This window comes from Stylophora pistillata, chromosome 1 (genome assembly GCF_964205215.1).
Source record: "Stylophora pistillata chromosome 1, jaStyPist1.2, whole genome shotgun sequence".
Taxonomy (NCBI): Eukaryota; Metazoa; Cnidaria; class Anthozoa; order Scleractinia; family Pocilloporidae; genus Stylophora; species Stylophora pistillata.
In genome coordinates, this window is record NC_142519.1 from 22,033,700 (window position 1) to 22,060,078 (window position 26,379).

At 38.3% G+C, this 26,379-nt stretch overlaps 1 protein-coding gene across 6 annotated transcripts; it reads right to left on the minus strand.

The window, feature by feature from the left end:
* Positions 1–668: 668 nt before the first annotated feature.
* Positions 669–26,067, minus strand: LOC111339759 (two pore channel protein 2). 6 transcript variants are annotated; one of them, XM_088744285.1, is made up of 30 exons: positions 25,915–26,067; positions 25,361–25,416; positions 24,493–24,569; positions 22,798–22,863; positions 22,079–22,190; positions 21,266–21,382; positions 20,576–20,644; positions 18,994–19,031; positions 18,851–18,917; positions 18,353–18,379; positions 18,079–18,211; positions 17,389–17,454; positions 16,635–16,699; positions 16,140–16,237; positions 15,794–15,875; positions 14,897–15,106; positions 14,119–14,175; positions 13,594–13,635; positions 13,022–13,069; positions 12,210–12,248; positions 11,739–11,785; positions 11,366–11,483; positions 10,631–10,702; positions 10,210–10,295; positions 9,633–9,702; positions 8,948–9,030; positions 7,584–7,665; positions 7,001–7,069; positions 6,375–6,501; positions 669–2,281 (listed from the first exon to the last, which is right to left on the minus strand). In XM_088744285.1, the coding sequence occupies exons 1-30, from the start codon at positions 25,964–25,966 to the stop codon at positions 2,238–2,240; spliced, it is 2,319 nt and encodes a 772-aa protein (XP_088600411.1). In that variant the 5' UTR covers positions 25,967–26,067; the 3' UTR covers positions 669–2,237. The 6 variants fall into 6 exon arrangements, with proteins under 6 accessions (XP_088600411.1, XP_088600436.1, XP_088600417.1 ...); XM_088744310.1 differs by lacking the exon at positions 25,361–25,416 and adding an exon at positions 25,212–25,287 and having other exon boundaries at positions 24,493–24,564; positions 25,915–25,997; XM_088744291.1 differs by having other exon boundaries at positions 24,493–24,564; positions 25,915–25,993.
* Positions 26,068–26,379: the final 312 nt, after the last annotated feature.

Here is a 26,379-nt window from a genome sequence, read left to right on the forward strand (position 1 = left end):
GTAGCCCTCGATTTCCTCTAGTTTAAAATGAAAAACTTGAATAAACACCCCATGGCTTTTAACGGAGAGTTAACTAAAAGGAAAGAACACAAAAGGCAATACCCTCAATAATGCCATGAGACATTTTTCTTTAACATTTCGGCCATTCATTTGGCACAATAAAATTATTAGAAATGTTGAGCGTTTTTATCTATTTAAGTAAATAAAGTAAACTGCATTAAAGTAACTTCAAAAATTTATTTGCACCTGTTGTAAAAATCATCGTATAAAAAGCTGGGGTTTTTTTTGAAGACATTCTTGCATACAGTGACTGTGGTTACAGGTATTTCTGGATAAGCCTATCAACAAATTCTTCCTCTTTCACTGTCATCATCTCCAGAATCTCTTTCTTCATCACCTGTGCAACCAACTATTTCAGCATCAAGAGCTTCCTCTGGATCTTCGTCTACTGGCAGTACGACAGCTGAAGGCAGTGCTTCCTCTGAATTAGATTGAGGGTTCACTTCTGTCGCCTCTTTGCAAACTGAGCAAACATCGCGTTATCGTCGAAAACTAGCCATTTCCTCCCTTGCTTCCGGCTGTTTTGAAATGCCCGCTGCCTTTTGTTCTTTTCGTAATTTTTACTTCTTTCGGAGACATCTTCCTCACTTTTCACTTTTTTTGGCGGCGGCGGCGGCGGCGGCTCACAACCGGGGACGAATCTCTACATTTTTTTCCCAAATCTATATTCAAATCTCGGTGTAAAGTCTGTTCTCAAAGCGAAAACGTGTGCTTCGGAACTGTGCAATCACAAAATCAAAATGGCGTCTACATGTTGTGAATGTGGATCGCTCGTGAAATCACTGTCAAAACGGCTCGGAATTTCAACTTCAGAACTAACAATTCACTAAAATGGATGACCTTTGAGTCCAGGCAAAGAAATGAAGAGAAAGGTAGTCCAATTAAACTACATATTGACTTTTGTTTTTAACTTTGTACTTCGCCTAATTTACATTGCAACTTTTCGAAATTCTGTAGCATAGTCGCACATGCATCGGGCGTTCAAACCTTAAACTTTCGGTGGCCCTGGGTCAGTATTGTAACTCGCCACTGGCGACAGTGCGACCGCCAATTTTTAGCCATGATGACATGTTGCTTCTCCCTTCGATACCCATACCCTATCCAGCAAACAGGTAATGGGGATAATCAAACTTGCAAGATAACACTATTAACAAGGAAATGTATTGCAGCTGGAAGAGAGGATTAACGTCAGATCTTGGGAGTAAAAGGGTTTAACTAAAAGGGAGGGGGGGTGGGGTGGGGTGGGTGCCAAATAACGGCTTTAAGACCGTTTTAAGCCTCAGGTGCATAAAATTCTACGACTAATGACCCATTCACACCAGCAAAACATGATCCGTCAAACCGGGTTTAACAGAATGAAGACCAGAACCAGACGGGTGAAAAACTGGATTACCCCAAAAATTTCAAAAGGTCCCTAGCTTGCATTTTCAAAGTGCTAAATTTGACGTCGACAAACATCGGTTTAAGCGGCTTCTATGAGGAAAAAACAAAACAAAACAAGTTGAAGCCGTGTTTAAAATAACAGCTTTTAAGAATGTTTAAGCTTTGGTGTGAATGGAATGTTAGTTATCGTCAAGTAATCTTGTCTTTCACAGATTATTACGCATGAAAGAAACAGCTGTTATAAAAATGGTGCCACGAACGGGGAGCCGACGCAATCGATAAGAAACGAAAATAAAAATGTTTTCAATCCTTTCCATAGTCTGAATGATAACATCTTGGCTCGTGTCACACTTCAAAAATGACAAAAAATTGAATTAAGAAAACAGAAGATTAATTAAAAAGAACAGGTAAAACTTGTACAGAGACATTTAGGGATGAATGATACGAAAGGGTGGGTACATGACACCCGACGGACACTCCTACTAGCGGCAGTTCACCTCGCCTCCCTGCCTTGGGGTTGGACGAGCGATATCGGCCCACGTTGATCCCAGATGCTGTGTCGTAGCGATATTTTATATGAAAGAAGAATAACCACGCGTTTCGTTAGAAATCGACACTCCAATGGACTGGAACAAGTGGTGTTAATCTAAGGCATCCCTACGTTACACGCACTCAGGACGAGGAAAGAGACGAATTTTTGAACTTGTAAATGTAGATACCCCTCAAGTGAGCGGCACAACAGTTTCACTGCTTTCACTGGGCAGATTTCCTCAGCTGGGTAACCGAAGCAGAGCCTAAAGTGATTGAAAAGGTCGTCCATCCGACATTTCCTCTGGACCTGTAAGGAAAACATTTTTTTATTTTTATTCAACCTATACACTTAATGGCTCGCAGTTTATGTCAGTTACAACTGAGAAAGATTCTGGTATGCATGTTTCTACCAAGTTATCTTGGAATAATCACATTGACGTCATCATCAGTAAAGCCTACAAGATGCTGGGAATGATCAAAAGAACCTGTACCAATGAATGTGATCAGAAAACATTGATAATTTTATACAAATCACTTGTCCGATCACAGCTGGAGTATGCTTCACAGGTCTGGTCACCTTACACTAAAGTAAAGATCACTGCACTTGAGCGTGTACAAAGACGTACAACTAAATTCATCCTGAAAATTGACTTAAGTTATCCTGAGAGACTTGTCAAACTGAAACTTTTACCTTAAGAATATAGAAGAGAGATATTGGATATTTGTTTTTTCTCTAAGTGCCTGACAGGTTATATTAATTTCGATGTTTTGTCATATGTAAATTTTAAGACACCCAAATACTGACATCAGAAATAGTGAAGCTACACTGGTGAAAGGCCTTTTTAAAACTGACGTTTTTAAGTTTCCTTTCTTCAATAGTATTGTAAACCTGTGGAATTGCCTACCACTAGATATCAGAACAATTGAACATTTCTCATCATTTAAGAATAGTACTAACAAATCTTACCTTAATAAATTTAACGTAAATAGGGATAGATTTTTATAATTGATTAATAATATATTGTTATGATATTTCATATTATTTGAGCAAACTTGTATAACTTTTTATGCATATATATAATTGTGGGAAATTGTCGTAAATCATGATGCTGCTAGAAAGTGCTCAATACGCATGAGTATAGTACGAAAAACAATTCAAACTGACTCACTTTAACATATTTAGTATTCTTATCTCTTAGTTTTTAGGGTTTGTTTCTTGTATTTTGTCCATTGCTTTCTTTGTAATTAGGTTTTTTGTTATCTTTTTATTAGCACCAGTTCATTAGTCGTTATCTGTAATTACGTAATCATTAGCACTTCGATCTTATTTAAAGCTCTTTTTTTATTTCAAAAGTTGTAAATAACTGAAGAAGGTCTCGGACTGAAACGCTTTTTATTAGAATTTTTTATATTTTTGACGTCAGAAGTTGTCCATCCTCGCAATTTTTATGAAAACTTGTGTCCGTGAAACAGTGCTCGATACAAATAGTAGAGCGGGTATAATGTGTGGTAGTCGGAAAAAAACAACTACATCTACATCCCTACAGACTAGTTTCGTGGTTGCCCACTCATCAGGGGATTTCAATGGCAGAATAATGCGATACCATCGCTTATATATTACACTAATTGCTAATTAACATGGTTTATGCAGTGTGAAAAGTGTCAAGTCAGCTGTTGCGTAGGAGTTCGAGTTCGTTACTTCCTGCCGACACAGAAACAAAGCACTCCTACGCAACAGCTGACTTGACACTTTTCACACTGCATAAACCATATTAATTAGCAATTAGTGTAATATATAAGCGATGGTATCGCATTATTCTGCCAATAAAATCCCCTGATGAGTGGACAACCACGAAACAGGTCTGTAGTGATGTATATGTAGTTGTTTTTTTCCGACTACCACACATTATATATATATATATAGATATATATATATATATATAGATATATATATATATATAGATATATATATATATATATATATATGCGCATGCTCGCTAGTTTACTGTAGTTTGAGCACTCTGGCATGGCTTAGACGATACCACAAAGATTGGGTCGTTTGGGGTGACCGTCTCGGTCCTCCCCCATCCTAGCATCAGCACTGCTTTGATGAGGCCCAGAAGGCCGAAACAGTACTGTCTGCAGTTATATATATATGAAAATATATATTTTTTTTTTTTGAGGTAGTTTATTTTATAAGGAATCCTCGTATTCTGTATAAACTGACCTAATTAATCAGATCTTGTGATTTTTTTTACATTAAGATCTGTTTAATTAAAATTGAGTAAATAAATAAATGACAAAAAAGTTTAACTTTCAGAGATATTTATCAAATAGGCGGCGTTAGCATCAAACAGTAATACAACTCTGACCTAGGACGATGTAATTTTCACGTTTATCCGTCGATGAATATTTTTCAGTTCAGTGATATATCTATTTGAGAACTACACTACATTTTCAGCAAAGATCAAGGGGCACCAAATGACAAATCTCCATAACTACTGAAAAGATGGATATTCAAACGAGATCTGCGATGACGGTGGTATAAAGAGAGGCTTTCCAATCTAGCAAGCACCGAGAAAACTTTTGGTCGTGTAACTCAGAAACTTTGATCATTGAGAACTTAAGTTTTCTTTGTATCCCTGTGATGTAAAGTTTGTGTTGGTCCCATGAAATTCTTCCACAGAACTGTTCAGTAAAAAAAAAGTCAACCTCGCTGCCATTCTCTCCGCTCTGATCCCTGAGGTACGCAGAATTTGTAAAGATGAGCAGCTTTGTCAACAAGGTTGTTTGATACAAAGCTCCAGATCTCGCGATATCTCTGAAAATTTTTCAGCAGAGTGTCGAAAGCAAGAGAGGATGAAAGTAATTTACGATCGCATTAGTTTTGCTTTTTCTCGTTTTATGATTGGCCTGTAAAATTCGTGCCCAACCCCCCCCCCAACCAATCAAATGATAAACCAAAACCAAATGCTTCTTGGCCATGTGCGTTTTCCCGCGCTTAAGAAGGAAGTATGTTTGTTCTTATTTTGCGTTCTCGTTGGCTCTTGGTGATATCTTTCTTCCCTCTGATTGGGCGGTGCGATTTGTTTGAGTTTGTTTCAAGGCACTCGACGGAAAGGCGCTCTTTGACGATGCTTGGTCTCATTGAGTACACGACGATAGCAATAGAGAAGAATAATTCACCTATGGGGGACCCTATAGGCCGATTCGAAAAATGGCGGCCAGCTCGGTTCGCGCGCGCATGGACTGGTAACGAAAAACGTGATGTCGAGGTTAGTCAGTAATAGCTCAGGCTTTTCCTTTTAGGTCCTTTTCCTCCGGGTTAAAAATATGGATTCCTCGGTTGTTTTAAGAGAAGATGATATTCCCGGGGCTTCTCTGGTGCGTAGAATACCCTCTCAGCTTAAGATGGAGGAACTAGATTCTGGCTTCAGTGCCGTGCAGATTCGTGCAAGGGACTTAAAATTAAGGCACAATTCGTGAAAAGGTGAGAGATCTTACTAGGCTATTTCGATACCGTTAGAATACTCTGAATTATAAATTGTATTTGTGATTCTTTGTTTTATTTAATCCCAGTTCTTAATCCACATATTCCTTTTACTCTATGGTCGAAGAATATATAAGTTCGGGCCGTGACAATAATATAGTCGATCCGGACAAAAATAAGTCTTTACAAAGAGAAAACAACGACTGGCAACAATATCACACTGAAAGCGATGTCGCGACGAATTCTCGTACTACTGCAGTAAAATATCCGTTATATGGATGTTCAACGAAACTATCTAGGCTACCTATGTTTACTCGAGCTGAAATTGACGTGCACATCTCGAAATCGGGTAAATCTGGCTGATCTACACTAGTTTCTGAAGGAAGATCGGCAGAAATATCTTGTGGCCAAATAACACGACATTCAGTGGACGTTGACGCCGCCTTGTTGGTTTTGCGCGCGGCTCTACGACGAAGAGAACATCGTTGTGTTGGTACTTTTTTTTCCTTCGGGGACTGTTTTTGCCATTCAAATTTTGAAGGTACTGCATTACTTTTTACAAAAATCCTCCCATTTAAGGACTTTCGCAGATCAGATGGACGAAAATGAAGCGAGCAAACTTTAATTGACTTCACGATCGTGAAGTCTTTCCCTTCGTCCCTTCGTATGGCATGAATCCACTTTTTACGCAAGATCAGGTCCTTTGGAAAGTTGAAGAAAGAAACAGGCCATCCGTTGTCATCTAAATAGTCAGTTTGTGTGCATTTCGGCACACAGCAGTACGTTGGCATGTATACTGACTAGCCTCGTTTTCGATTATTTTCATCACCAGTCCATCCGCGCAAGCCGAGCTGTCCGCCATTTTTCGAATCGGTGTATGGGGGAATGTTTGCGGTATTTTCAACATTACCTTGAACATCAAATGCATAATGGTGGTGACCTGACAATTCAAACACTAGCTCCTCCTCAGTCGGCTCAACTAAGTTGGTGCTGAAGAGTTGATGAAACCGGCTACCTACGTGTGAAGTCACTTCGGTCTGTGCGAGAAACAGAAACAGAACTTGTTTCTAAAAACTAGATTCCATGTTGCCAATAATAGATCAAAGATGATATTAAATTAGGGGAGTAATTAAAAAATGTACCAAAAGCGCCGAAGGGGGTGTGTCACTGATGTTTTTTCGTCTTCTATAATTCATTACCGAATACAAGAAATAGTTTTTCTTATATCAAAATTGTCAAAGAATGTCCAAATTACAGTGGCAAGGAGCTCGTGAAATGCTGAGTCATTGGAACTCAGCCTATTACAATGCATTTCATCATTCTATCAATACGCCATTTTACCATACAGTCCAACCTGTACTAAGCGGCACCAATTAAGCGGTGATCAATTATGGCATAAAATGGCGTAAGTTCTGGATTTTCGTTGAACATATAATAAGCAACTGTACGAGCAACTGATCCAGTCACAACAACATCAACAACAAAATAAATTGCCAAAGGATGGGCAAATATCAGATTTTTTTCGGTCAAACTCACTTCAAGAGACCTCGCTCCATCGTTTTGTCTTATTCTTTGCTGTTTCATCTCCCATTGGCTGATAAATGCCTGTCAAATATGATCAAAATCTCAAAGGTTTTCAGCAATTCCAAAAACAAAATCTTTCATTCGAAGTTCTCACTAAATCGGGTAAATAAAAATAAGAAAACTTTTCATATCAACGACTTCAAAGTGTCAAAAACCTATGAATATAGTGTATCTTTATTGAAACGGTAGTAAAGCTATCGCCAACGACTGAAGAACTCTACACAAATCTTAGAGCATAAAAAAACTGACCAATCGTTTTCAACGTACTCAACGTTCTCAACGTTAGGTTATACCTTAAAAGAGTGAATGAGATCTAATTTCTCCATCCTGATGATATTACCCTTGAATCAAACATTACGGTCACGAGATTATAGTGAAGTCATCATCAACTAGAGAAGTTCTCGATTATTAAAACAAATTCACCTTGTCGGCACATAGGAAGTGTACAAAGAACAGTATGGAGAATATGCATACTGATATTAGGGTATAGAGGGTTTAAGGAAATTGCGGACAGAAAGCAAGGACACCGACTAACCTCGAGAATTAAGGCGACAAACAGATTAATGATGAGGATAACAGAGATAAGGTACCAGGCAACAAAATATAGTTGTGACCAGCTGAAACAAGAAAATCGAGTGACGTTTAATGTACAAGCAATATAGCTTATACCCCTGTCCATATCTAAGTCTAAATCTTGACTTGTAAAGGAAATGATGTAGCTACGCATGGTGCGAAGAAGAGCCATCATAACGTCTTAAGACGGCGTTCAAGAAGGCAGGTAAGTTTTCTTACTGCCGATGTATACCTCTCCACGATTTGTCTTTCAAAATGTGTTAGTATAAGAGTAACAAGTGAGTTCAACCAGTAAAAATTTATGCATCGCTTCACTCCATGGATCATTGTCGAGGTCGCCAGTCGTTTCGTACCCACTACTGTTTCCTACCCAGCCGATTCGTTCCCATCGAGGTCGCTTCTTACCCATACTAGTAAAGTATGTTAAGTATGTTCGAATGAACGAATTTATTACCGTTATTAACAAAGGGAGAAAAAGTCACAATTACCTTATAGCTGTTATTGTTTTGAAAATCACAAGTATAAACAACAAGTATAAACAACAAGCTGTTTTCTTAAAAATATCACAATTAGGCAATAATTTAGTAGTTTCTTAAAAAAAGTCACAAGTATACACAGCAGAATTTTGCTTTTACTTTACTTGCTTACCTCACTTGACTCTACTACACCTTTTGCTGCTCATTTACGCAAAATATACACTCATTTAGGTCAACAGTTGAAACTATACGGCAAATAACACCAACAGAAAGTCAATTGCATAGTATGACAACCAATGGCGCATTACTATGCATAGGAGACGCACAATCAGTTGCACCTTCATACAATCAATGGTCAATAATAAACGTGAACTAACAAACGTTGTTATTTATCGAATAAACCATTGCACGAGATTGAAAGTATCTTTGTTATCTTTGATTGTCCAAAGGTGCAATTGTTCATCCGTTACTGCTATTGAATGTTAATACATACGCAAATGGCGTTATTCAAAAGTTAGTTCGCATAAATGAAGTTCATGGAAGCGCTAATGAACGTACATTTGCCGTATAGTTTCAACTGTTGACGTAAATGAATGCATATTTTGCGTAAAGGAACAGCAAAAGGTGTAACTTGTAGCACACAACAATCGACATCTTTTCACGCTTTCGCCCGCAAGGTGTTCCGAATTAACAAAGCTTGGGACGAGTACAAATCGACAAGCAGTTTGGGGAGGAACCGACTCAAACTGGATACGAATCGACCGTGGGTACGAAACGACTGGATACCATTGTCGACGAGGACACTGACAACTGCATCATAAACATTGAGGAAGAACTAAGGTTAACATACCTTCTCGCAACTTTGGCGTACTCTTTAAGAAATACATGCCAGTTGTTTACTACCATCAGATCCCACAGAACCACCAAAGCTGCCTAAAGACAAATAAACAAAACATGGTGAAATAAAAATGCACCTAACATGAAAGGGGGTATATTTCTAAAGAAACTGTGGTACTGCGTCGTTGGGGAGTATAGAGGTTTTGCACAGCAGCCATGTTGGATGGCAGGAACAAAGAAAATATTTTGCATAAGAAATAATTTTTTTTCCCATGGGTAAAATAATCTATTGTTTCTGCCATCCAACATGACTGCCGTGCAAAACCTCTATTACAGGATAATTTGGTTACTAGTAACTACTAGTAACTCTGATCGTGATAATAATTCTTCTTGTGAAACCATCTTAATGTATTTCCTTCCATTTTGAGATTTTCAAATTGACAAGACGCCGAGTAACAAGCCCGCTGGTCACCATCCTTTAGATTCCAGCTTCAACACCCAAATTGGCGACCAACTGTTAGCTGGTAATTGTAAATGTTACAGCGCACAAGTCAACAATAAAACCCTGGTGAGGACCTTTAAACTATGTGGAATCTCAGCAATTCAAAGCAGTTTACTTTATTCAATTTGTGGGACTGATTGTTTTCGTGCTTCAAGGTGACGGTGGTAGTTGTTTTCAAAACAAAAGTGTGCATTACCCCAAAATCGTCGAAATTGTTGGCGTAGTACTGCAACTGGTCAAAAGAGCCGCACTCTTCAGTTAAAATTCTGAGAATTGAAACAAAACACCAGTCAAAACACACCTAATACTATACAGTAATGGTAACCCTTTCGCACCCAACATGTCTATTTCTTCATATTATCTAGACCACAGGGCTGAGTTTTTCAAAGGTGAGTTAAGATAGCCCAGCGTTAGCGTGAAATTTGATTTCAGATACGAAAGCTTTAAAAGAAAATTCAGTTTAATTCCACTTGTCTATAATTTGATGATTGAATGAATTGGGAACATTATCCCAAAACGGCTTTTGAACTGAGAAATATGAAATCTGGATTAAAATTTAACCTTGGGTTAGCACTAATCGGCCTTCAAACAACTGGACCCAGTTCTTAAAATTCAAATTAGGAGCAATTACGGTCAAAACCACCTTGGTTGATGTATCTACTTATTCTCAACGCCCCTCTGCTTAGCAGTACATTGATCTCCGAAAGAGATTCTACTTATTGGTAATTCTTGGCAGTTTAGGGTTAGACTCACAACCAACTGAAATAACGTACCTTGTTTCTTTAGCCCCAACAGCTGACGGACTGGTCACTTTGTTAAAGAGCATCATTCCCAGTATGGCAAACACATAATAGGAGGCCTGAAACCAAATTAAACATTGACACAAGGAACCCAAAGCCTGTTCTTGTAGCGTGTTTAGTCAGCTCTAAATGCTTTGATGGGGCCTTTGTGACTGTTCTAATGAATCATGGGAAACCACTTCTTTTTTTCGGCCAATGAGAAGCAAACCCGAAATAACAATCAGTCAAGGCAGCTTCATCTGAGGCTTGCCATCTAGGCAAGATTTTCCTTCCAGCTGCGCCTGACTTGTTGTGCTAGAACTGTTTGTGCTTTGAAGTTACTCTTTCAGTGAAGATGAAAACTACTTATGAATTTCCTTCAACTCAGTAAAAAAAAACCAAACATTCTACATACCACTATGATACCTCCAAAAGGCCGCAAGTGTTTCAATAATTTTATCAGTGTTTCAACAATAAGGGAAAGGGACTGAAAGGAAACACAACACAATTAAACATAAGACAAGATGTTAAGCTATCAGCATCACCAGTAAGGCTTACCCTCAGTGGCAAAAGAAGTTGGCACGCCCCCCCCCCCCCATCCCCCCTTTACCGGGTGATCGACAACCTTCCACTCAACAGAACAATCAATCAGAAATCTTATAATTCATCTCCAATAAGTTACTTGAAGTCTCCCCCCTTACCCCAAGAAAAATGTTGTCTGAAATATTGCGAGCATTTTGTTACATCAGGCAATATTGAAAAGGAGGGGGGGAAGGGAGAGGGGGAGATGAATGGAAGTTATTACAAAATTCAAAACGTAGAAAAGATGCAAAGACTTTTGCCACTTACTGTAGCTTATAGGTCTTGAAACAATTACGACCTGTTGCTGCTAATGGTGCACAACGGGACTAGGTAATCATTGCTCACCTTCTCAATTTTTTCCCAATTTTTTTTTTTTTTTTTGTTTAATCCATAATCAAGTCTTCAATTGCCATGACTCTTTTGAATAGTAGGCGACGGGGGAATAGCTTCAGCAACCCCGTCAAGCACGTCTGAAAACTTGCTATTTACTCGATGAAGGAGTTTAAATTCTGCATTGATGTTCATTGACGTAAAAATGCCAACAATAATAAAGAGATAAATGTCTTACCTTGATGTTGGGAACTATTCTCAAAAGTCGGAAGATAATCAACATGTTGATTACTCGTATCATGTTTGGTACGTTGAAGATTCTCTTTATATTGTGTTCACTTTGATTGCTTGTTGAGCTGAGAGAGAAAATGAAAAAAAAACTTAGTGAATGTTTTACAGTAATAAATATTTTCAACTTTCTTTTACTTAAAGAGACTGCTGATGGGATTGTTCCAACGACTTAACAAACCCACGCTTGGCATTTATCCCACGCGAAAGATATGTAACGAACATGTCGACAAATGCCACGTTCTTTATTGGCTGTAAACCTCAAAATAACGCACGATAAGCAATACAGGAAAAAAAAATTGACGAAGATGTGGATAACTTACCTTTGGAAAGGAGCGCCATACAAACTAACATGAACTATCTCGAGGGCCTGAAGCGCAAACAACAGATGTTCACGATCAATACGCTTATTACTACAACCAAACTGATTATTCAAAAACGAACAGGAAGATTTAAAGACACAATCGTAAGCTCTCTCTTGAATGTATTTCACTATCACTGTGTTACCCTCCAAACTTCCGAACTCTTAGTCCAAAGGATTATGTACCAAATCATAAATTCTCTGAAAATTACTTCTGACATGCAACGCTGATTAGGGGCGCTTAATCCTTAACGTTAACATCAGTAGGCATGTTCTCCTTACATTTGCCTGGGTGCTAACATGGATAATATTCATGTGACCTTAAAGTGTGATTCGGGGAGGGTATAGTAAGGAGAATTTAGATGTTAGTCACTCTTAGGGGTCAAAGAGTTAAGTACAAGTGGTGGAATAAAATAAAAAAATATATGTATACCACCAAAAGGAGGGTAACAACACCACAGTAGATATTAACCTGTGGAAAAACGCTGTCAGTCAGTTTTTTACTTCAAAAGTAAACGTCCAGAACTAGTTGTCACAAACATCGTACGCTCTTTAACTCCACCATCCTTGCAATGCATCCTAAGCGGTCCAACAAACACGGGCCGCGTCCAAAACAAGGAAACGCGCAAGCTTATTTTATCAAGCTCACTATGTTTATCAGCAAAAACATGTACTCATTGACTGAGTGGGAGGGGCCGGGCGGGAAAATATTTGGCTCGGGGTCATGACCTGAGGACCGAGCACAGCGAGGTCCATGCTTCATGGTGGATCGAGAGCCAAATATCTTTCCCTCCTGCCCGACCAAACTCAGTCAATAAGCATGACATCATATGGCCACCGAGTGTTGACAATGTCGAAAATTTTGTTTCAACCTAAAGAGGACGCGATAGACAAGCGCACACGGTACAACCACAAAAATGTTTTTACGATAAGTACTTTTCCTTTGTTTTTCGAGTCAGAACACGAAACTCCTAATTCATCAAAAAATACGACCTTTTAGCCCTTTTCTTTTTTCCATTTAGGTTTTTGCAACAAAGTCGTGTGAAACAGGGTCAGACGGCTTCTTCTTGATCGGCTTACGTCATCCTGTACGGCCCTACACACGTCAGTGTTCTATGGGATTACGCGCGCGGAGCCGTACGGGTCAATTGATAAACAGTATTAAGGGGCGTTAAGAAATATCACGCATGAAACATTTATTTTTATTATTTTAGGAGCGCCAAGGGTAAGTATCAATTCACTTACTAAGGATGAACGATACCGTTGCCAGCCCACAGCCCAAAGTTTTACCATCTAGCAAGAAAAAAATCAATAATTAACAAATGAAACAGGATCAGCCTGGAAAACTCTTCGACTTTTTGAGGAAAAACAAAGAAGACAAAACAAAAATGAACTAAGAAGGTAAACATGGACTTCGTGAACGTTTTGTGAAAAGTCACTATTGTATCACATTACATGGTTTACCTTCATCCCCTCTTATCCAAATGGGAAATAAAAAAAAGTTAGGTACTCTCACACACCAACAGACAAACACACAAGGTATGCTTCTCACGAAACGGTTTAAAGGATGGCAATTTTCCGTAAGAGAGAAATGACCCTTTTATACCACCGTCCGCTAATTGAGGCTTCCTTACTGACATATGCTTTGTCCGGAATGATGAGCAATAATAACATAACTAAGGGCAAATAACTAGAAATAAAATGCAAAGTGTTCAACTGGACCTTACAAGACTAAAGCATCCTCTATTTAGCAATACAGATCTAACGTAATTCGGTTAATTTTGAGACCTGCATTTGATGATATAGAACTGTTTTACCTGTTCAATAAGATAGTAAAGTATGAAAAAGAAGTTTACAACCTGCAGGAAAAAGGAACGGAGATAGAAGGATTATTAGAAATGCGAGAAACATCGAGGCTCAAAAATGAATCAATCTCCAATTTCAGCGGATTGTCAGAATTCAGTTTAAAAGTTCACCGGGGGCATCAGGTTTCCTAGTTTAAAGTGTACATGTAGATATACTTCATTGCTATTCAGTTTTTATAAATATGAAGAAGAGAGTTTTCTCCTGATAAGGTACAGAACCTACACAACAGAGTTCGTATTTTTAACCTGAAATCAAAAACAGCTAAATAGTAATATAGGGTTCTTAGTAATACGTTCCATTTGAAACTGAAGTGCCACGACCCACGTCATTACTACCTGCGCTGACCTACACAATCCAAACAAAACGATACAAATCTCAATCAGTATACTTCTTTTCTGGTGTAGAGCTACTTTGTCTCTCTTGGACAACTGTACACTTCACATCTGCTGAAAATCCATCACACAAATATCACTTACTGCCAAATGAGAATTGGTCTTCTTCCATGTCTTGTCGTATTCAAAGTCCAGAAGGATCTAAGCCAGAAGAAGAAAGGAAAAAAAGACAGAAGGAAAACAACTTGTCTAACAGCTTGTGTGAAACCTTCCACCTGTTCAGAAAAGACAATCTTAAATTTAAGAGGATAACTCTACTAGGCTACCATTTTGGCATATTCCAACTTGAATAATCAGACCTACGAACGGGTGGTTTAGAACCGTGATGTCTTGCAACTAAACCAATCTTACAATAGCGGTGATTGTCTTAATTATTTTTTAACCCGTACAACAATTACCTAAAATTTGTCTCGGGTGTAACAACTGGCGCGTTACTTTTTTATAGGAAGATTGCATGAATCAAATCTGATATACTGAAAATTTCACGTCAATGACAATTGATGGTATGAATTGGTCGTAGTTACAAACAAATGCATGACAGGAGGTAGCGGAAATAGTCATAACCAAACTTATGTCTGAAACTTTCTTAAAAAAACTGCATCGGCTGAATGGAATTTTACAAGACCACCGAATAAAAGGGTGCTTACGGGCTTGAACAATGTTGGTGAAGTTTCTATACTGAAGACGAACGAGGGACGGAGAAAGGAGTGGAAAATGAAAGTCCAGGATAGAGAGGCAGGTGATTAAGGTGTGATAAGCAGACGATTCTCTTTCCCCCCCCCCCCTCCACAGACAACCCTCCCCCCGCACACACAAACAACCTGCAACCTGCCCCCTTCCTTTATAGAGAGAAAACACTTACAGAAACAAGAAGCACGTTAACCCCAGCCATGAAATCCCCAGCGTAGTCAAAACATTTGTTGGAGACAATAATTTGAATCTTCCTCAGCAGAGGATTCTCCACGTAACTCATGGCCGGTCTGACTCGACGTTTGGCTACTTGGTCAAGTACAACAAACAAGTCTTGAAACTGCTTAGAATCAAGGTGACCTATGGTGTTTTGAGCCAGGCGCTAAAAATACAAGAAATAAAGCAGTACAAGCTGTAAGTATCACTGAGAAAAAGGGAAAAGTAGACGTTCCCTCCTCTCCGTTTCTCCTGGGGGGGGGGGCGGGGTGGGGGGAAGGTAGGCTAAAAGAAGAAGAAGGTAGGCTAAAAGAAGGTAGGCTAAAAGAACGTAGGCTAAAAGAATCGCTACATCTAATAAAGATATGAGGTACTGTAAAATTTGCAAGCGATTTTCAAAATGAATACTGCAATGCACAAACGAGCAGATTGCATGACGGAACTTTGACAACTCAGGAAATAGAACAAGGAACCAGGCAGATGTTGAAACACTGTACACGTGACCGGCACCACGCGTGGGAAAATGGATGCAACCCAGTCAATCAAGAGGTGATTGAGTCCTTTTTTTTTGGGTACCCGACTGGTCAAAAAGCTAATTTCTCCTTACAAAATCACCCTCGAAGCACACGTTAAGGTTACGAGATTATATGAAATGATCACCAACTAAAGAAGCTGTCGATTCTTAACCAAACTCTCCTTGTCAGCACATTAGGAAATGTATAAAGAAAAGTATGGAGAATATGCACACTGGTGTTAGGAAGTAACGGGTAAAGTAAGTGCACCACCAAAGAAATGTCGTATTTGTTTCCAGTACAAGCCCTTGAGCTACGTTCGAGGCGAAACAACTCCTTACCAACAATACGAGTTGACCAGCTCTTTTGCCAATGTTTGCCTTTTCGATAGTCTTTTTGGCGTCCGCTGTGCTAATACGTCCTCTTCGCGAGTTAACAGAGGAAGACACAAAGAATTACTGATTAGTCTAAATGACACTATTAGTGCAACAGTACTCTAAAATTACAAAATCGGTTAGCCGAAAAAATTTACATCGCCTTGGTAAAATTGTCATTTGTATGTTACAGACTTTAATTCCTAGCATCCTTAACATCTATCTAATTTTGCCAATGAACATTGCCCAAAAGGTTTTTTCTAAGGGCCAGGTTTTCGCGGCCAATTCGTGACAATAATTGGTTGTTACTTACAATGGCACGTCGCTATCTTGATCTTGAATTTTAAGAAGAACCTCAAACGCGGCTCTGATTCCAACTCTTCGCCGGAAAAAACTTGCTTGAAGCGAACTCTGGAAGAACATTAAAACGTAAAACCATTCGTCTTAAATCCTAAGAGCCATAGAATATCAAAGCTGCTAAACATTTCACAATCATTAATGAGTAACCTGGCACAACCAGCTAACAAAAACAAAAAGAGAACCGTAAGAACAAATTTCCTTCTAATAACACGTTGAGGTGCCTTTCACGTTACCGCTGTCCACTAGATACGGCCACAAATCAGGCTATATCCTTAAAACACTGAACAGTTTCCATCGCAGGCTCAATGAAAGTAAAAAGGTTTTGTTCTGTTCATATCATGATGGCACGTGTCATACTGCACGAAAAGTCAATTTGCAACTGAGCGCGCGCAATATGAGTGTAACAACCAGAAAAGACAACATTTTAACAATTAAACAGCAGACTTACGGTCAGGTATCCTCTAAACTGGTTATATATGATGGCCGTTAACATATTTAAGAAGAAGTAAAGACCTACATAAAAGAAAAGTGGAATTATGGTACAATATTTACGAAGAAATGTCAAAACTTATTGACAATCTTAGTTTTCTGTACTGTTACGGTAGTTTGACGGCGTTTTTACTTAATGCGCATTGTGAATACAGAACTGAGCAGACTGAGTACATTTAGAATAGCACAGCGTTTAAATTGGACAATGTCGGACAAAAATAAGGGATTGCCGTTATTGTGAACTCCCTTATGACGTGAAAAATTTCAAGAACACAGTCTCTGCTGGAGCATCGATAATCACCCTGTACGTAAAACTATCCTCGACGTATCCTCTTAAAGATTTAAGGAGTCTGCTCGAAGGGTAAACCCTTTGGTACTCTTTCGATTTGCTTAAAAAGCCTTTTGAGACCTGGGAAAGAGTCGCCAACACTTGGACGTGCTAATCGTTCAGCACTTCATTGGAAGGACTTGAAATGGTTGAGTTGTAAGAGACGCAACCTTCAACTCGTCATTTGAATTGCCTATTTTAAAGCACCTGCTACTGCTTGACAGCTTTTCAGACCTAATAACTACCCACGTGAGGTTTTTAGCCTATTGCTACTGTGAAGTTCGTAAGTACTTACTGACGATTGAAGAGCACGCGAACGCTGGATCGTTAGCCACAACTTGTGAAACATCAACTTAAGCGTAATATTGTTCCTCTAAGTACTCACCAATTACAGTAAAAGTGATGAAAAAAATTGCGTAGAATCTGTTCTGCATGTATGCAGGCATCATCACTGTTTCAAAACAAAGAGAAACGTTTCAACTAGAAAGTAGTAAAACAGCCGAACGATGCCTTAAGACTCGATCAACCAATCAGTCATTCATTCACCAGTTAACTATTCATTTCAAGTCCGCAAGCGGGTAAAAGTCTCTCAACTCCTTCTAAGACAGCTAGGGGTCTGTTTTTTCTCGATAAAGAGAGAAATTTCCTTTCGTTAGGGAGCGAAAACTTTTGGGTCCGTAGAGATTGGGGGAGACACGAAAGTGACAGGGCGTATCTCGCTTGTCTTGCGCACGAGAAAACTAGACCCAGCCCTTTCAAGCCATACCACATTACACATCTACCCATTCCTGAGACAGTACGAAGACAAAAAAAAAAGAGACCACTGGTTGTTTAGATCTTTCCCTATTCCAGGCAATCAGTAAGTAAACGGGCGAGGAAGCAACACAGCACTACCAACGACTACAAATATGCAGCAAAAGATAGCAGGCAACTATGAATTCAAGGATGATTGGCCGGGAAAAACCCAATAAGTCAATAAGGTTGATAAGGTTGAAGTTAAAAAGTACTGAATAAAAATGTTTCAAAGGTTTGGGAGTAATCTCACAATGGTTTTGTTTGAACATGTTTTCCTTACCATCTGGGTTATTAGCTGTAGTCAACAGAACTAAAAGGCTCCGCAGAGAATCTTCCAGTCTTGGGAAATATTTATTTCCCTCACATGCTACACCTTTGCTTGAGTCATTCCTGAGGTTGCTACACGGGTCACTCTGAAATGTGAATGGGTATTGCCTGTTTATGTGCAGCATGTGATTTACTACAAGTCAAATAACACCTAAGTTAAGGTGTATGGATCTCTAATTTGACGGATCAGTGTTTGTCAGTTAGGCAGAAATTTAATGGCACTTTACCGAAAGGGTACTGTTCTGTCTTGATGCCTTCCAATGTGAAGAATATGGCATGACAAGAAAAAAATAGAGATTAAAGAATAAGTCAAAACTATAACAAACTCTTGAATGTAATTGCTCACCAATAACTTGACTTTAAGCATAAGAAGGACAGTACACAAATAATGATTGCTACAGGACAGTTGGTAGACTATTCACCAGCAATAATCAGTTAACCCCTCAGAGTGACTAATATCTAATTTCTCCTTGCAATATCCTCCTTGAATCACATTAATATCATGAGAATTAAGATAACGATCACCAACCAAAAGGAGCTTTTGATTGTTAGCCAAATTCTCCCTGTTAGCACCTTAGGAAATCTACAGAGAGCAGAATGGAGAATATGCATATTGATGACAGGGGGTTAAAGGGCTAAAGAGGATTAAGGATGTGACAGACAGTGGCCCAATATTCAGGCCTACAGTATGACAGCTAAAAGAAGTATTTAAGAAAGTGACTCACCTGTGGGAACAGCAGCATACCACACATGGCAAAGAACCACAAGTGAAGAAGAAGAAGAAACAGCACACTAAAAATAATTGTGAGAGTGCACTTAGCTACAAAGTCAATTGTAAGTAAATTTGAAGTCAGAAAATGGCTTGTACCTGAGAATTTCTGGTACTGTTCTCTTTATTGCATGTAGCTGCAAGAGAAATGATTTTGGAAAATATAAAATATCAATTATAGTTATATGTAGCCCTTAAAGAAAACGCATATTGAAGTCAACATAACAAGGTACTTATTACACTTTGAGACTATTTTTAGGTAAGCAATTACTGCAAGCAATTACTGCAAGCATCCAAATGGTTCCAAGTAAAAACTGGCATCAAGCAAGGTTGTGTAATGTCAGGCTTCTTATTCCTCCTCACCATCGACTGGATAATGCAAGAGACAACCAGTCTAGCAAAGACAAGCATCAGACGGAAATTCACCAGTCATCTAGAAGACCTAGACTACGCGGATGACATCGCTCTGATCTCAAACAATCACGGACAGATGCAAAAGAAGACAGATAAGCTAACAGAGGCAGCTCAGAGAGTGGGACTCAACATTAGAATATCGAAAACACACACACTGAAAGTTAATTGCAAGAACAACAACTCGATCAAATTCCAAAACGGTCAAGACATCCAGGAAACAAACGACTTCACTTATCTTGGAGCATGTGTAAGTGCGGATGGGGGAGCAGATAAGGACATAAAAAGCAGACTTTGTAAGGCCAAGACAGCATTCAGGAAGTTGAGAAAAGTGTGGAGCTCCAAGCAATATAGTAAGAAGACCAAGATTAAGCTATTCAACACCCTCGTGAAACCAGTCCTTTTGTATGGAAGTGAAACATGGAAGACAAATGCTAAAGATTACGAGAAACTTGATTCCTTTCAGTACCAGTGCTTGAAGAGAATTCAAGGTATATTTTGGCCGTACATCATTTCAAAGGAGGAATTACAAAAAGAAACTGGATCCGCGCCGATGAGCATAGAAGTCAGAAGAAGGAGGTGGAAGTTTCTTGGACATGTCTTGAGGATGCCGCAAGACCACCACTGCGCTACAGCCCTCACATGGTCACCAGACAGTAAGAGAAAGGTGGGCACGCCCAAAACAACTTGGAGGCGATCGATTGAAAAGGAAAGAAGTGACACAGGTTGGAAGTCGTGGGAAGAAGCAAGGATTATTGCAAGAGACCGGCAACAGAGCACAAAGAAGACTGATGATGATGATGAATTACTGCAAGGGGTTGTTTCTCAAAACTTTAAGTATTACAGTGTGAGTACTGAAATACATTATTGCACAGTTCAGATCAAGGTGTATTACCTTCAGGGTATCAAGGCCAAGTAATATCAGGTTCAACTAGAATTGAGAGGTTCCAGCTAAGTTAAATTGCACACCCTTCCATGCATGGCATTTTTTCACACATCAACTTGCTTACTCTGGAGAAATTGTGCTTTTGGAATCTGATATACTTTCCTGAATTCCATTTTAAATTCAATATAAGAAGTCTACAATAATGATTCCTCAATTTCATCTTGTAAATTAAAGAGACAGGCTGCCCTTTCATTATTTGGGTTTTTTTTTTTTTTAATTTCATCTTCTGTTTGATTTTTCTCATTCAGTGCTCTAAATCTAACTGACATGTACCATCACAAAACTCAAAGCCTGTAGTCTCATCCTGTGCAAAGCATCACTCACCAGTTTCTTCATTAATGAAGAGTTTTGTATCAAAAAGAATGGTCTGAGAAGGCGGTGAATCCTAATCAGCTGTTGAAATAAAAATAAAATATTCACAATTGAATACCAACAGTTCTGTTACACAGATCATGGTGCATAACCAAAACAAAGAAAGGCATAACTAAAAGTGCACCACAGTAAGCAGATTAAAATGATGGTACAAATTAGTGTCTGCCAGTTTGCTTGAAGTCTTGTGTATATTTAAATAGCTTTCTAATAAATTTATGTTCTCTATTTAACATATGGTAAACACCACAGCGTACACTATTGAGTTATGGATGCATGCAGGGGGTTGCTAAGCACAAAAGAAGCGTAAGAGTCGCACGAGGTGATAGCCGAGAGCAACTCTAGCTCCTTGAGTCCTTAGCAAACCTCCCAAGTGCACCCATAACTCAATCGTGTACACTGTGGCATTTACCATTTGTTTTATAACATAACATTGATACATTGTAGCAAGAGTTTCCTTTTATTTAACAAATCTTACGTGACCAGAAAAAACAAGCGCGCGCAGAAAACTAGTCTTTGCATTTGCTCACGTCAGCAGCGTACACCCATGGGCAAATGGGGGACGCTGAATTGACCAATCAGAGCGCGCGCTTTACTTTGGTTATGTTATAAAAACTTCTATACAATCTCTCATAAAAAACTCACCAGATTACACCCTGAACTGAGTGAGATGAAAACATCTATGAAGGAGATTATAAGAACCACACTATATGACAAGAGCCATTTGTTCCTGATGACTTGCCGTCTTCCCAGCACATGACCCTAAACATAGGAAGTACATCAGAACTTAGAATAAATTCAAGTAAACAGTTTAGATCTACACAACACTATCTTAAATTCACTTGTCAAATAATTAATTTAGAATTACCAAACATTCAAGCACGTTGTGGGAAATGCAATCTACACATTTTTGAGGATCTTTATGTAGGATCTTGAGAATGTTCAAATATATGATGTTCAATGCTTTGGACAGCTAAAAACTTTTATAGATGTTTAGTTGTTGATATTTCGTCTTTAAATTTGGATCAAATTTCCATCAACTTTCTTGGTTTCAATCGCTATCAGATATCACCTGACCTAAAATATTTGAACAAAATGATCTTAAAGCTATAAGCCTGAGGGTCATGCATCTTATCAGTAAAATTACATAAAATTTAAAAACTCACATCACCAAAAGACATATAAAGTAAAAAGATCAATAATAAACAAATTTGCAAGTAAAAACAGACACACAATCAAACTCAAAATTGTTTACATAAAAGGCAAAGAATAATCAAATGAAAACCAAATTAAAAAATTAAATCCCAAGAAAGACCCTACTCTACTTTGCGAAGGAAAAGGTTTAATTCTACTTCAACTCACGAGCGCATGGCATCGCTTCACAACCAGATCAACAAACGTCGGGGGAGACTGGAACAAATACTGCCCAGTCTCTACAAATACACCACACAAACTTACCTTGACAACCAAGTCAAAGACAAAACAAAGAAGAAATATGATTTCCAAGCTCTCTGTGACTCCACAAGGAGGGTCAGGTCTCTTACCACGAAAGCGAGGATCTGACGAGAGTCTTGAAATTTAACAATTAAAGATTGCCACCAGTTACAATCAACATTAAACAATCATATTTATCTATAGGCAACTAATTGTTGGTGCATGACCACCATATTGCATAATTATATGACCTCTTACTCAATTTTATTAATTTTCATTCCTGGCTTGACTTTAAATTTCCTAGAGCTGTTTTTGGATACAGTTAAATGAAAGAACACAGAACGGAAACACAGGGAAGTAAAATTTGAACCACAAACAAAATTAAAGCACAGCACATAGAAAAATTATCAACAGGGGGATGTATGTTCAGCAATTACTTAGAACAAGAATTTGGTGCTCTCTCTATTAAGTAACATCTTTCTCAATAACATCTGCTTGTACAGTAATGCTGAGATAACAAAACTGAAAATCTCTTTGGTTGCAGATAGTATTTACAACACAATCTGACTGGATCAATTTTTTCAACATCAACTAAGAAATATGTAACACAAATACCTTGCAAAATTCTGTGAGTCTAACTTGCTAATGGGAGAGTGTTCACTTTTAAAATTTGTTCCAAAGAATGCAATGTGAAGTATGTTAGCACATTATCAGAAACAAATAAAACAGGCAAAAATACTTACGTTAAAGATGAAGGCTTTTCAACAAATGCCAGCATCAAGTAAAGGAAGATGATAAAGGTGTGTCCCCTGTATCACAGTTAAAATCATTTTAATTCTTAATAACAGAAAGCTTGCACATCACATCACTCCAAAATACATGTATCTGTACAAGCAAAAGTCTTGGGCTGTGAGTACACGTAACTTTAAAATTTCATCAGAAGATGAATTCATTTTAAATAAATCAAAACAGTTTGCTGGATTTGTAAAAACCTGAAAAAAAAAATTGGCACAGCAACACTAACAGCAAAACTGTAAAATCACTATTATTGCCAAGTTACAAGTATTGCCCAAATGTTTATGCCCTTATAAAAAACCTTACTTTTAAATTTGGTTAAATCAAATAAATTCAAAAGTGAAAAAAGTCTGTCTGCCCACCATTACTCATTAGCCAGGAAAAAAATAAGCCATTTTTGGGAAAATGTAAACCCCTGCTCATCAACAGTGAACTGAGTGTAGGTGGGGTGAACAGGTACAAACTAGGTTCCAAGTATCAAAGTTTCAAGGATATCAGTAGCACCTCAGATGCCAAGAGTGATAAAAAATGGATATACTTATGCCAACATCATAAGGCAACACTCTGTTCAACTGTATATACCTTAAAAGCCCGCATATAAGCCGCACTTTTTTTCCAAAAATCCAGTCGCTAGAAATTGGGGGTGTGGCTTATCTGCGGGAACATTCAAAAAAGGCGTCGTGAATGTCAACACCAATTTCCATTTTCGCGTCCAATCTAATGCCTGGTTACTAAACTTCAAATGTTCTGGTCATGTTCTTGTTGTAATACAAAAATGTATGGAAAAACTGCGTTGAATGAAGAAATTCCTGTCGACAAATACCAGAAAAAGACCAATCATATGTCAAAGTTGGTAGAAACAATGTTCATTATATTAAAGTGCTAAGCGGAGTGTGGGTAAGACTTTGAAGTATTTTCCGTTGCAATGTTAATATTGAGTTTACGTTAGATGAACAGTGAATGAAGAAGACTTCTCAAGACTTGACTTTGGATTTCTTTTGATTTATTTCAAAAAACTTTTTTTCCAAAATTTGGGCTGCTAAATTCAGGGTGCGGCTTATCTGCGGGTGCGGCTTATCTGCGGGTGCGGCTTTTACGGTATATAAAGTGTTACCTGTAGTAGTTTATGTTTTCCTATCATTATTGCCTACATGTACTTCCGCCATCATTTCTTAATCTATTTGTCACCATATACCTCACGCACTCATACAGCACTAGAAGAGGAAATGATTACCAGTCTCATCAATGTCAAACCAAACTTCAATATTTTTTCAAGGACCAAAACTTTTAAATTCCTCACCCAGTGATATTGGGCATTTTGAAACTTTTGCTTCTTTAAAAGACATCTTCAAAGTCAATTTTCACTAAATCAATGACACAATTACTATTAAGATTGGTGGTTTGGCAAAAGAAGTGTTAATTACCACTGAACACATATCACCTACACATACATATACTTTTGTTTCTCGTAAGGAGGCCTCTCTTGTATAAGCCCCATGGTTGCCATGGTTTCTAGAGGCCCCCTTGCTATATGTTAAAATATTGTTTTTAACAAGTATTTACTTATGAATAGCAATAAAAAATTTCATTGTATTGTAAAATTTGTAACTTTTATCTACATTCTCTGGGAATATTCTGCTTACCATCTTACAGGTTTGCTGTAGTACCACCTGTACATCCACAGTGACTTGCTGTCAACTTTATGGTTAATTGATCTGTACTGCAGAAGAAGCACATTTGGATTTGCATGTACATACAGCTGTATGAGTGCTATTAAAACAATCATGAAACACTCCCTGCTTAAGTGCCCTTCCCAGCAAGAAGCCCAATACAAATAAATACTTTTCTCAGTCTTCAAGTATGCACATCTCTGTGCTTGGTATCCAGGTCATCACCAAAAGTAAATAATTCTTATCTGCCCCTTCCGGTCAGTCAATAACTACAGTCTGTTAATAACCACTGTTTAAGATGAGCAGCTTAAATGGAGGAATCTGAAAGACCTTGACACCATCAGTGATGATAGAGCTGCTCTTTCATAGTTAACAGTGCAAATTTCTACTTTTTTTACAGTAAAGGACTTAATTCTAAACCATGTAGCGACTGATGCTCACCCCTATTTAACCTAAATCTCACCTTCTTAGACTACAGACAGATGTTCCCCACTTCTCTCAAAAATAAACCAGCACAAAGGCATGATATTTGATGGAATATCCCCACTAGTGATTTTTCTTCCTTTTTTTGGGGGGGGGGAGAATTGTTGTTTTATTACTTGAGCACTACAAGAATCATGTCTTCCTTCACCTAAAGAGCATTGCATACAGAAAGAGGTGGAGGACATGGAGAAGTGAAGCACTAAATATACCTAGCCTCTCCTTTCTAGTAATGTACTGTTGCTCCAGGCCTCTTCCATCTGGACTGCTTCAATTCTTTTAATTCAACTCCAAATGGCCAAACCAAAATTAGGAAGCACATTGACAATAACCAAAGAAAAAATAAAGATGGCCTTATTACCTGTGCTGCATCTTCTACAAACACAGCTGCCTGGTTAATTGCATGTTCTGATTTATCTAAACAATGTTGAACAATTAAAATTAAAACAATCAATATTCCGCTCAAGTTTCAGCCTCGAACTCCAATCTAATGCAAAGTGAATCATAAACGCCTTTAAAATTAAATAAAATGAGAAACTGGGCTAACAATCAGCAAAAAGATAGCGACCCTGGCATGCGAAAGGAATCGAAAGAATCATATAGAATAACCCGTTCGCATGAGTTTCGATTTGTAGTTGAACATGTAATTAAATACATTACAAGACCTTTAGGAAACCATTATTATAGAAGGGGCTACCAGGTTGCATTTGAGGTTTTTTGAAGTCGAGTTTTAACTTAAATGCTTTCAAGATAGCGTTCTTAGAGTCAAATCGTCACTGTTGCAAAAGAACAGTTAAAATTGAGAATTGCCTAATCGATAATATTTGGTCAAGGAACTTCTGTTTCCTATCTACCGAGGTTTGACTTTCCACAATGATGAGCAAAAACTCGCAGAATGACCACGATACACCTTACCATCGTCAATGATTATCGGACTTTGGACATTCTGCACCTCCATTTCTTCCATTACACAATCGAATAAACTAAGGTCGGTGCGATGCTGGAAAACTTCGAACCCTGCGAAAGCAAAACACGCAATGGGGAACTACTGCTGACCATTTATGGTGTTGATCACCTTGGTCTACCAAAGTCACAGGCATACCAACGTAAGAAGATAGGGTGGATCATAAACTTTAGTAACTTTGAGATCGGAATTAGCAAAACTTTTCACAGCATCAAGGATAAGGCTGATAATAGATAATAATTAGGATAAAGATGTATGTTTTTGTCCACAGGAAATATGTTAAACTCGTGCGCAACATTTGGAACTGATGCTCGTCAAGCAGTAGCTAATAATCATATGAAATACCCATGATTTCCGGCTGTCACGTCGGCCTTTCTACCTCAAAACATATGCTGTGAACGTAACGACAAAAATTC